General features: G+C 45.7%; 1 protein-coding gene across 1 annotated transcript in view; it reads left to right on the forward strand.

Moving 5' to 3' along the window:
• The window catches only part of LOC310792211 (receptor-type tyrosine-protein phosphatase N2-like), a gene marked incomplete at its 5' end in the record, with an annotated part of 65,708 nt that overhangs the window by 34,024 nt on the left and 19,184 nt on the right, over window positions 1-12,500 (forward strand). Inside the window, 3 exons of the mRNA XM_083653939.1 lie at window positions 1,059-1,136; window positions 4,347-4,466; window positions 6,787-6,953. Coding sequence (XP_083510065.1) covers window positions 1,059-1,136; window positions 4,347-4,466; window positions 6,787-6,953 — 365 coding nt within the window. The remainder of the gene's footprint in view (window positions 1-1,058; window positions 1,137-4,346; window positions 4,467-6,786; window positions 6,954-12,500) is intronic.

Below are 12,500 nucleotides of genomic sequence, written 5' to 3' on the forward strand. Positions count from 1 at the left end.
AACATTTAGAATTTTGGGCGGTTTACACCGACTTCAAGACAGTTGGAATTGTTTTTCGGGATGGTTCAGTGGCGGCGATGTCATTCTGCTACTGCTGTTATTTTGCTGAAAGTAATGCAAAAGTAGTGTAATAAGTAACGAGTTACTTTAAAATGAAAGTAACTAGTAAGTATGTAGTATATTACATTTTGAAATTAACTTGCCCAACACTGCATACAGGCCACACAAAATCCAAACCTTAACAAGAAATGTGTTTCAAAACAGTATAGCACATGTGCTACTGCAATAAATCCATTCACAGCACAGACCCATTTTTTCGTAGCACGTTGCGCCACCACCCTGTGTGCCACCACCCTGTGTGGGTTAGGGTTAGCCTAAGCTACCACCACCCTGTGTGGGTTAGGGTTAGCCTAAGCTAGCACCACCCTGTGTGGGTTAGGGTTAGCCTAAGCTACCACCACCCTGTGTGGTAGCTTGACCTTTACTGAGGTCATGAATCAAGTCAGAAGTAGGGTCATTTTCCCATCGATTTCAGCACAATCTGACATGTTTTTGTAGCCAGTGGAGTCGCCCCCCTGCAGGCCATTAGAAAGATTACAGGTCTAATGCACTTCCTCATTGGCTTTATTTTTCAGCCACAGAGGTTTCCCCTTGACATCAGGAGAGGGACTGGGAGGTGCTCGTAACATGTTCTACAGTTTACTGAGTCTATGATGCACATTTGTAACCACACTCTCTCTCTCTCTCTCTCTATCTCTCTCTCTCTCTCTCTCTCTCTCTCTCTCCCCCCCTTTCTCTCTCTCTCCCTCCCCCCTTTCTCTCTTCTCTCTCTCCTCTCTCTCTCTCTCTTCTCTCTCTCCCCCCTTTCTCTCTCTCTCCCTCCCCCCTTTCTCTCTTCTCTCTCTCTCTCTCTCTCTCTCTCTCTCTCTCTCTCTCTCTCTCTCTCTCTCTCTCTCTCTCTCTCCTCTCTCTCTCTCTCTCTCTCTCTCTCTCTCTCTCTCTCCCCCCTTTCTCTCTCCTCTCCCTCTCTTCTCTCCATCTCCTCTCTTGCCCCTCAGATGGATCATGATCCCAGGAACCCAGCCTACATCGCTACACAAGGCCCTTTGCCCTCCACCGTAGCTGATTTCTGGCAGGTAAACACACACACACACACACGCACGCACACACACACACACACGCACGCACGCACGCACGCACACACACACACACACACACACACACACACACACACACACACACACACTCAAACAAGAATCAATAGGCTATCCTCTCTTAAAAAAGAGTTAGGCGTTTTTATTAGCGCAGCGAGCCGCGCGGGAGAGCAGCCCTTTCTCTGGATGTCCTTATTGGGGACAACGGATGGAAATTAGCCTCGTGCTAAATCCGGCAATTTTTACACTTTTATTAATTTCCAGGTTTTATTATCTGTTCCATGATTTCTGTGTTCATTGATTTTGCACTGTCCCGTCCAAATAAACAAATAAATAAATAAATGGTCTCCGCCCAGCAGCCCCTCCCACACACACACACATGCACACACACACACACACACACACACACACACACACACACACACACAGACACACACACACACACACGTCACACACACACATCACACACACGGCAATCCACTGTGGGTCGCATTGTTAATGCATGGGACACAAACACTTTCCCCCTGTCCCGAATGTTAGATTGGGTTTGAATCTCGGATCAGAAGATCGATAAGTCATTCTGGCCTGTTGTGGTGTGGTGTGTGTGTGTGTGTGTGTGTGTGTGTGTGTGCCCCGTGTGTGGATGGGGGTGGCAGATTGGAAGGTCCCCTTGTCAAACACATCTTGCCTCTGCTGCATTCCAAATGTGTAATAATCATAATAATAATAATAATAATAATAATAATAATAATAATAATAATAATAATAATAATAATTGCAAACGCAGCTCCTCCTCTACGCCTGCTTGCCCTGCCTGCCTGCATGCTCACAGACGCAGCTCAAATAGATTGTTTTGGGGACACCTCTAATGTGAACAGAACAGTGGCCCAACAGCAGACGGCTGTGGTTTTACTGGGCAGCTCGCAGGTGTAAATGCATGCGACTGTATGGGTAATGGTGGAACACTGGTAGCTCTCCCTGCATACAGTAAGTACAGTAAGGCTTTCGATCTAATCTCCCCTTTAACAAACCTCCCAGATGAAACGGAGGAGCTGATCACCCGCCCAGCAGCACCAGCAGAGTTCTCACATCAGCTCAATTGAATGAACATCCTCTCTCACAGAAGTGCACCATCACACCTTCAGATCCATGAGATCATCAGGGAGGCGGAGGGGGGTGGGAAGGGGGGGGGGGGGTTGCAGTAATTCAAACCAGCGCAATTAAAGTCGATTAAATCTCCGTCAAGGTGTGGCGGCCACGGTGCTCCTGACTCATCGGCAGGAGCGGCCATCTTGATGATCTAATGCAATTATGGTGGTGTTGTTTTATGGCTTCCATTAACGGATGACTGTTGCCTCTCAGAGTCCAATGGATCTCCAGAGTACCACCCCCACCTCACCCCCACCCCCACCTCACCCCCACCCCCACCTCACCCCCACCCCAGCCCCCGGGTGTGAGGAAATACGGTTGAGTTGTGGAATGACCCAGCTGGGAGAGGGAACAGTCTCCACAGCAATTACTTTGTTCTACCGCATTGCTGGTTGTTTCTTCTCAAAGTTTGTTAAAGACCGTGGGACCGCTCAAGATTCTTATGAAAATACCCCCCAAAAAACAAAAACAAAATTAATACATGCCCCCAGGGCAGAAATATGGAGAAAAAGGTGGCATCACCTGCTAAAAAAAACAAAAAACGCCATCTATGCAGATAACACCTGTGACATCACTCGGGCTACCTTACTTACTGTAGTAATAATAATAATAATATGCAGTCAATGTGTACAGCATGAAACTTTCCAAAACACCCAGAATCAGCGTTGCCAGATGTACGATAATTATCGTACTTGTATGATAATTTACCTCCAAAAACGGTACGATAATTCAACACTGCCCAGAATGCATTTCGGCACTGAGGCAAGCAGGAGAAAAATCTGCGATGCCATTTCCCACCAAGGAAACTGTTGACTTTAGGCTCTATAAAGGTTATCTATGGTTAATATGTCACTTTATTAAGTTGTAATAGTTGTAGTAGTCAAACGTACCTAGCAGACCCCCAATATGCAATCGATCTTTCAAAATAACACCTATTTGGAAATATAATCTTGGAGAACCATTGACCGCGCAGCCGACCAACCATCTCAGCTCATATAACCTGGCTCCAGACTGGTCTCAGGCGGATAACAGACGCGTACAAAGGCAACGATCCGAGATGTGTCACATGTGTTATGTTCGATTTGCGTGTTTTCAGGGGCGCATGCCAGATGCTTCACAAAAACCAGTCGAGATGCAGCTATGTGTCGGGGGAAAAAACAAAAAAATCATAATTGCTCCATAAAAGTCCCACATATGAATGCAAAGTGGTCTCTAACCTGCACCACGCTCTTTAACGGAAGAGTTTGATATCCACCATTTTCAAAGCAGGGACCCCACCCTCCTCACAGCAACATCCAAAATGATCGACGGATACAACTGAACCAAATCCACAACCTTCTACCCAAGTGAGTGGGTGAGTGAGGGCACCTGTTAGCAGCTTTTAGGAGGTGCTGACAGCTCCGTGTGAAATGTTCTTCCAAATGGAGCGATCAGAAAGAAAAGTGCCTCCTACGCTTCATTAAAAACCTAAAAACAAAGGATGGTACTCTTTGAGCAACAGGATGTAGTGCGAGCTTTTCAAAGTGGGTGGCGGGCCTCCAAGCAGTTTCAGGGGAGGCTCTGGCTCAGTGAATGGAAGTGAAAAAGATTACATTCGTTGTCAAAAGGAGATCACATAGAATAGAATAGCCTAAATGTACACATTTAGGCCATTCTATGTGATCTACTGTATCTCTGAACTATCTCTTCAAGTGAGTTGGTTCAAGAGATAGTTCAGAGTTTTGTGGAATTGTACTGTTTTTCTTCCGTTTTTTTTAATGTATTTGGTGTAGGTTGAAATTATGTCAAAGAGATATCAGGCTATCTTGGCACATTGGTTTTTCATGTCTATGCGATCAAATAACTAAGCATCATAGGCATCCAGGAATTGAGGGGGGCCCACAGTCTCAGACTTTGAAAACCCCTGGTGTAAGTCCCTGGTTGACAAAATGATAACACTCTTATGGATCGTGTGTATTTTAGGAGATATTGAGCTTTTGTGTGTGTGTGTGTGTGTGTGTGTGTGTGTGTGTGTGTGTGTGTGTGTGTGTGTGTTGTGTGTAGATGGTATGGGAGAACGGCTGTGTGGTCATAGTGATGCTGACCCCCCTGGTGGAGAGCGGGATGAAGCAGTGCTACCATTACTGGCCCGATGAAGGCTCCAACCTCTACCACATCTATGAGGTAAATACACTCTATCTCTCTGTCTGTCTGTCTGTCTGTCTGTCTGTCTGTCTGTCTGTCTGTCTGTCTGTCTGTCTGTCTGTCTATCTATCTATCTATCTATCTATCTATCTATCTATCTATCCATCTATCCATCTATCTATCTATCTATCTATCTATCTGTCTATCTATCTATCTATATATCTATCTATCTATAGCCCTTTTCCCACATGCGCTTTGTACCGCAAAATGACCGGAACGTGGTCTAATGCCTGCATGTGAGAAAGGCGCCGTGCCGGTATAAGCGCGACCCCGTCGTCCCCGACATTTGACCAGTTTCGATCCAGTCAGAAGAGCGGTATGCTCTTAAGGGGACGCAAGTGGAAACGGTTCCAGTCATTTTCCGCGACAGCGGTCCTTCAATCATGGGCGAGGTGTAGCCTACACACGTTGCTTAATGTTCCAGCGGGCATAATCTAATCATTCGCGCACATTAAAGCAAACTGGCGAAATGATCTTGTGATAGCCTAATAAGAGCAGTATGTCAGCTTGCTGATCTAATCATTCGCGCACATCAAAACAAACTACTTCCACATTTCGCTTGTGCATTTGCTTTCTCTACATACATACAAGCGTTGAGCAGCTTGCAAGCCTTTCTCGCTGTGTCTGTCCGTGGCTGCTGCTCTCGAGCAGAGAGGGGAGGGGGAAATCGGCTGTGTTTATTACGCTGGCGGCTTGACGCTGCTCTTAAGTCAAACGAGTGTGATTTATTGTGTGACAACTGACAAGCAAACTTATTTCGAGTTTTGCCGACCCCCCAAATAAGCTCCCCCCCCAACATACAGGAAAATTCGCTGATAGATTCCCACATGCGCGAGCCGAAGTGTGAAGGGAAATGTCCGATATTGACTTACAGGTAATTTTCCGGTACGCATGTGGGAAAACGGCTTATCTATCTATCTAGCTATCTATCTAGCTATCTATATATCTATCCATCTATCCATCTATCCAAAGCTGCAGGACAGCCATGTTTGTATATTTGGGGTTTTGATTTTCCGACAAAATCTAGTGCCCCTCTCCTGCCTAAAGAGTTACAGGCCATGGGGGTGGGGGTTACAGTATAGTCCAGTGATACTCAACTTGCGGCCCGGGGGCCAGATGCGGCCCACGATAGGGTGCAGAGTGGCCCCCCCAACCATTTTATAATTCACAATGAAAATGAATGTTAAATAAAGTTTGACTGACCTCCATCTAAATTGTCAAATATCGCCGCCTGTTGCCGCCCGGAATTTAACTTAAGTATAACTGTCTTGTGTGCAAACAGTTGTCCAACTGACCAGTCAGTTGGTCGGAGATGTTTGGTTAATTTTCTTTTTGGAGATCCTTTATTGATATGTTTGGGGCAAGGGTTTACTCTGAACAGATTTGAAAATTGAAATGAAGTGAACAAACTGAATTTCTCACTTTTGTTTATCGCTATTATTTATTTAAAAACAAAACACTATTTTTGGTGAATAACATCTAGTTTGTTTGATTATTTGGACTTGCCTGGAAACAATATTTTTCTTTTGTGTGAATGGTTTCACATTGGATTTATATTGAACGTTGTTTGCATGGTCACTCTGATTATTGCTTTGATTGTTTGATTGTCAGACAAAACTCTGGCTGGCACCCAAGAAACTTAGAATCCACTACAGAAAAAAAAAATATTAATAATGTTTGTTTATTAACCGGCCCCTGGCCTCTTGTCCCCCGGGCAAAGCAAGTTGAGTATCCCTGGTATAGTCCCTGTCCCAAACGTAAGACAACAGGTCGACTCCAGTATGGATGCATTCTATAACAACCCAACCATATCTGACACATTTCAGACGGGACATTTATCAATCTATTGTATCTATTGATCGATGTAGCTGTCTCTATTCTATCTATTGATCGATGTAGCTGTCTCTATTGTATCTATTGATCGATGTAGCTGTCTCTATTCTATCTATTGATCGATGTAGCTGTCTCTTTAATTGTGCTAAATTGAAAATATGATGGAAGTATATGGACTCCATAAGTATGGAGGTATTCATGTTACAATGTAATTGGAACATAGTCACCATATATACCCGTTTATGGGATTATGGTTTGTATCACTACTTGTGATGTTTTTAATTTACTTTTAACATTTACATTTTTCTTTTATTCATGATATTTTCAACGGCCAGGGCTTTGCTGCCATATGTAAGATGGTTTCACGACCATTTGACTCTGTTGTGTGTGTGTGTGTGTGTGCGTGTGTGTGCGTGTGTGTGTGCGTGCGTGCGTGCGTGCGTGCGTGCGTGCCTCCCTCGTGCAGGTCAACCTGGTGTCGGAACACATCTGGTGCGATGACTTCCTGGTGCGTAGCTTCTACCTGAAGAACATGCAGACCAACGAGACGCGCACGGTCACCCAGTTCCACTTCCTCACCTGGCTCAACCAGACGGTGCCCGAGGCCAGCCGCACGCTGCTCGACTTCCGCAGGTACGGAGGGAACACCTTTAAAGACACTTTAAAGGGATGCGTCAACCTTTTGGGAGTTTCGACTATTTACCATATCGCCCACACATAACCAAGATAAACAATACATTTACCGTCACTCTCCGTACAGTAAATACTCGTCCAGTTAGTTAGTATTGGACGAAATGGTACAGCCGTTCAAAGTCACCGAAAACACACATTTCTAACAGCGCCAAAAAGCTCTACGTACTGTACATGTTGTGACTCGGGTACTCACCATGAGATGAAATATTAATTCCAAAATGCCGAGAAACGCTTAAAAAAAAAAAAGTAAATAGATAGCCGGAACTACTTTCTAAACATGGCCGCCAGGCGTAGAGCGCATGCGGCTGTGTGCAGCGGAAGCGCTGTGTACAGGCAAACAGGGAAGTAGCGCGGTGTGGAGATTTACTACAAAATGACGTTTCACCTATAACTGGATTATTATTTCATCTCGTGGTGAGTAGCCGAGTCACAACATGTACATACAGCTTTTTGGCGCTGTTAGAAATGTGTTTTTGGTGACTTTGAACGGCTGTACTGTTTCGTCCAATACTAACTAACTGGATGACTGTAGCTCACTGTGTATCTTGGTTATGTGTGGCCGATATGGCAAATGGGTGAAACTCCCTTTAAAAAAAGCCTTTCAACTAAACTGAGCCTTCTTGTTCTCCGTGCAGTTTGGTGTGCGACTCCCTGATGAAGGCCGCAGAATGGCCAAGACACGGTGGAGTCGTTCTTTTAAACCAAAATAAAGGCTCTTAAAGGAGAATTTCGTTTTTTTTTTAACCTGGAGCCCTCTCCTCACATTAGTTATTATCTGACGACTCACCCAGTGTTCTCCGGTGCGATTTGGAGCGTCATAGGCGTTGTTGTGATCTAAATAGTACTCCAAGCCAGTCCTTGAATGGAGCTCCGTCGGGGCCACATGGCAGCGTGCTTTTCCTCCATGTAAATTGACAGTTTTCTTCCCGTGTTCTACCCATATCGTCATTATATGACCCCTAAAGAAACATCAGACTGCTATTCACCCCCGGGCTATTTCCACTACTCTTTACAGGGATCTCATTTCCTCATTCTGGGTGAGTTTCACCAACTCTCGTCAAGTCAGTACACAGGCCAGCCGGCAGGAAAGTCTCGCAGGACTTGACGAGAGAACCATCAGAGAAGGTGCTGGAGGTGTTTGACCTTCCTAAACAGCTCACACTCAGGATCTTAGTTTTGATACAGTGGACAAAATATATATCCTCAGACATGCTGGGCCTTTTCCAGTGCATAATGATGATGTGATTCAGGATGGAATGAAGGAATGCTGGTAGAGTGATGCTTTAGCTCCTTCTCTCTCTCCCCTTAAACCTCTTCTAAACTAAATTGCCTATTATGCAGGAGCCAGCCTCTCTCTCTCTCTCTCTCTCTCTCTCTCTCTCTCTCCCTCTCTCTCTCTCTCTCTCTCTCTCTCTCTCTCTCTCTCTCTCCCTCTCTCTCTCTCTCTCTCTCTCTCTCTCTCCTCGATTCACTGTGGATTTTCTCAGGTGCTATACTTGGGCCTGTGCCCCTGGTTTTGGCCGTGTGGGCAGCGAGCATCAATGAGGTGAAATGTGGGGGGCCAGGGTCATGTGGTTATAAAGAGGTCTTTCCTCACAGGGTCACAACACAATGAGGAAAGCACAGGGGGATATATTCTTTATTGGGCGGGGATACGCTGCTCTCACAATAACAACCTGTGACTCCCTACAACCCCCCCCCCCCCCCCCCCCCCCCCCCACCTCGATGGTTTGAGTATGTAATGGGCCTTTTTCACAGCAGCCATTTTGTGTCTAAAAAGCAGGGTTAACACAGGTGCGACCGAAACATTAACGAGGTTTTCCAACTCGGGTCGCTCTCCATCTGTTAGCTCGTTTGTTTGTTCGTTTGTTAGTCACACTGTAACGTTGACTGTGTGCCACTAGGGGGCAGCAGTGACAGTGAATGGGGACTCAGTGGTAAAGCAATATGGTAACTTATTAGTCTACACATGCTACACACTTGGAGACATCAGACTGTGTTGATGTGTTGAAGTGAGAGTCAATGGATCATTTTGATGAATTGTATTGTAGCATACATTATGTAATGTACGGAGTGTATTTATTGCATAATTGTAGTTCTTATATTTTATACAGTGACTACATTTTAAGACGTGTACGCCTATATGTGGAGGAGAACAGAAACATATGGTCAGTCTGTCCTTTCATTGTCCCATATGAAAATGCTCATACGGTTTCACGCAAGTCCACTAGGGAATCAACAAGTGACTGAGCCAATGACATCACTGGTGGGGGACAAGATGCTTGTTTTTTTTTAACCAGAGACTGTCTAAAATATATGGACAGAGTCAGCATCACGTCACCTGTTGCTTTTTGAAGCGTAGAGTATGGGAGTGTGGCCGTCGCCATCTCGGGGTTCTTGCACAGCTCGCGCGACAGACAGGGGGTTTCTCAGAGCCGCAGCTCCGCCTGCTATTGGTCCACGATTCGGCAAGCTGCGAGATCATTGGACAGAAGACCTGTCAATCACATCCAAAACATTGTCTTTTCTATCATCTGTTTGACTCTAAACGGCCGAGTTAATATTCATACAGTTGTTATGAAAGGTGAAATTAAGTATAGAGATCAAAACCAGTCTGTAAACATGTTTACTCCTGTTGTAAAGATGAGCATTGTAACATGGAGGTCTATAGGGATTGACTCGCTTTTGGAGCAAGCCTCGAGTGGCCATTGGAGGAACTACAGCTTTCAGTATCACTTCCGCTGCCTCCTCTGTCCAACCCCAGCCTGCCGCCTGATTTTAACCCGACTCACAACTGACTGAGCAAAAGCATTTCCTCGTACGTCCTCCACTTCTCCCTCCTCACCGTCTCTCTCTCTCTCTCTCTCTAGGCTCTTTCACACCGGCCTTGAAAGCCGAAAAATGCACGGAAAATAGGATTCGCGCATCCGATGTGAAAGTCGTGAACGCGCTTTGGTGGATAATTGTTTTACGCCTTTTGTCCCGCGACGGTAGGTAGTCACAGCGCCGGGTTACCTGGCAACCCGCCTCCATTTGAAAGCGTCGTCGCAGCAAGCCGGAAAAGGTGGGAATGGTCAGCTCATTCATAAAAATATTACAGGGGAAATCACCTCATGTATAAAGAAAGTGCAGGAGTGAAAGTAAAAAAAAAGTAGCCTATACAATCATGACTGCAGGGACGCCAGGAGGAATGCTCCGTGCGGTTAGGCTTTATGCTCAAACGATGTTGACATTAGTAGGTAAAATTAACGGATATAATAATAAGCTTCAGAGGGCTATAGCTGTCTGTGGCGAGTTGGTCTGAGGATATTCCCTCTCGAAATCAGCTCTGCATTCCCTTACAAAAACTACTAACGTTAAGTAGTCATGTGCATTTATAGCCTATACTATTCCCCCGACGAACGTTATGCAGACTGCAGCTGTTTGATATGCGGGCGGTCGTGTATCGTTCCAATTTTAGTAGGACACCATATCGATCTGCCCGCCCACCATGCGAGTGCGGCGGCGGAGCCCGTTTTGGCGAGTCCGCCCACCATGCGAGTGCACCTATCCTCCCAGCTCAGCGGACTAGGAGAAGGAGGGAAGTATTGTTGTTGAATGAATTCGTTCATCATACAGTAGCTAGGCTACACTAACCTATGAAAATATTCATTTGGGCTAGGAGGAGCTGGAAATCCCTCCGCTCGCCTTTCAATCCGGGAGCAGGGGATTTCACCTGAAAGTACACAGCAGCACGGTAATGTGGCCGTGCTGCTTGGCTCTGTGTGAAAGCAATTTCTGTGGCGAGGCTGCCAGGCTTTACGGGCTTCCCCGAACTACAATTTTGCGTGATCTGTGTGTGAAAGAGCCTTCTGTCTCTCTGTCTCTGTCTGTCTCTCTCTCTCTTCGCCCTCTTGTCTTACCAGCTAACGTTAGCGGTTGCCAGTGTCATTTTTGTGATGTTGCAGCTAGTAATATAAGCCCAGTTGCATAGTCACAAAAGTGATCATTGGAGACTGTGACTCTGCAACCAAGAGGCCTCAGGGGCCTCCCCCTTTTCTCCTGTTGATTTGCCCTTTCCTCCTCTTCTCCTCTCTCTCTCTCTCTCTCTCCTTGCTGTGCCCGGTGACCTGTGATGACCTCTGACCTCTCGCCTTTTCTGCTTGCTCATGGTTTGCTTGACTGTCTCCAATCACGCCTCTCTTCCTTCCTCTCTCACGGTGCCTTCTCTCTCTCTCTCTCTCTCTCTCTCTCTCTCTCTCTCTCTCCCTCTCTCTCTCTCTCTCTCTCTCTCTCTCTCTCTCTCTCACTCTCTCTCTCTCTCTCTCACTCTCTCTCTCTCTCTCTCTCTCTTTCTCTCTCGCTCTCTCTCTCTCTCTCTCTCTCTCTATCTCTTTGACAAGCTTGAATCTCTCTAATGGGGCGTCTCCTTTGAATCCCATACCCCTTAACCCCCCTCCCTCCCTCCCTCACCCCATTGGTTATCCTCTGCCGGCTGTTTCCATGGTAACATCACTCTGAGCATCTGCATTGGGATCTGACTTTTCCCCCCCCAAAAAAACAGGGGGGGGGGGGACTGACATGGTTGTGTGTTAAAGCTGTACAAGGCAAGAATAACACTCATTTAGACAGGGCCTAAATGTTAGACAAGCAAGCCTGTGACCAGAAGGTTGCCGGTTCAATCCCCGAGACACGGTGGGGAAAGTGAGAAGGCAGCGCTCGCCCCTCCCTCGTTACCGCCAATGAGGTGCCCCTTGAGCAAGGCACTTAACCCCAACCGCTCCGTGGCCAGCTGATCAGACTGTGGTTGGTACTGGGCAGGTGGTGTTGTTCCAAGTGTTGTCTTTTCCTGGTTTTAAAGGCTGTAAAGTGATGTCATTTTCTGAACCAGGATGTTCTAGCTGTTCTATGATTTGCCTTTACCCACTTAGTCATTATATGCACATTACTGATGATTATTCATCACAAATCTGATTGTGTCAATATTTAGTGAAAGCACCAATAGTCATCCCTACAATATTGTCGCAACATCGATATCGAGGTATTTGGCCAAGTACAGTTTTTTTTAAATATATATGAAGGTGCTTGTGGCATCTAACATGTGGCTTTGACTTACAAATGGACATTTAGCCCACTTTGTAGAAAATACAAGATATATTGTCTATCGCCATTCAGCCTAAAAATACACAGATATGATTTGTGTCCATATCATTTGTTCCTCAAGGCTTGAGACTGACCTGGGATTGGAAAAGCTCTGCTGAGTTTTCAACTGTTGTGATTGCAGTTGATAAAGGGCTTTTCAAAAATGGCTTCAAGCTCCAAAGAGTTCTAAAACGCTCTCAAAAGAGAACCCAGCTTGGAAACTTTCAAATCTTTCAAGGAAGAAAAAGTCAAACGTCTTGTTTTTTTTTTACTTTATTTTCTTCTCTCCTCAGCAACAGTGATACATTATGGATCACACGCACCTCCGTGCCTTTCTATAATCTATTCCTGCTCAATCTTCTTATT

The sequence above is a fragment of the Poromitra crassiceps genome (assembly GCF_964638095.1).
Source record: "Poromitra crassiceps genome assembly, chromosome: 17".
NCBI lineage: Eukaryota > Metazoa > Chordata > Actinopteri > Beryciformes > Melamphaidae > Poromitra > Poromitra crassiceps.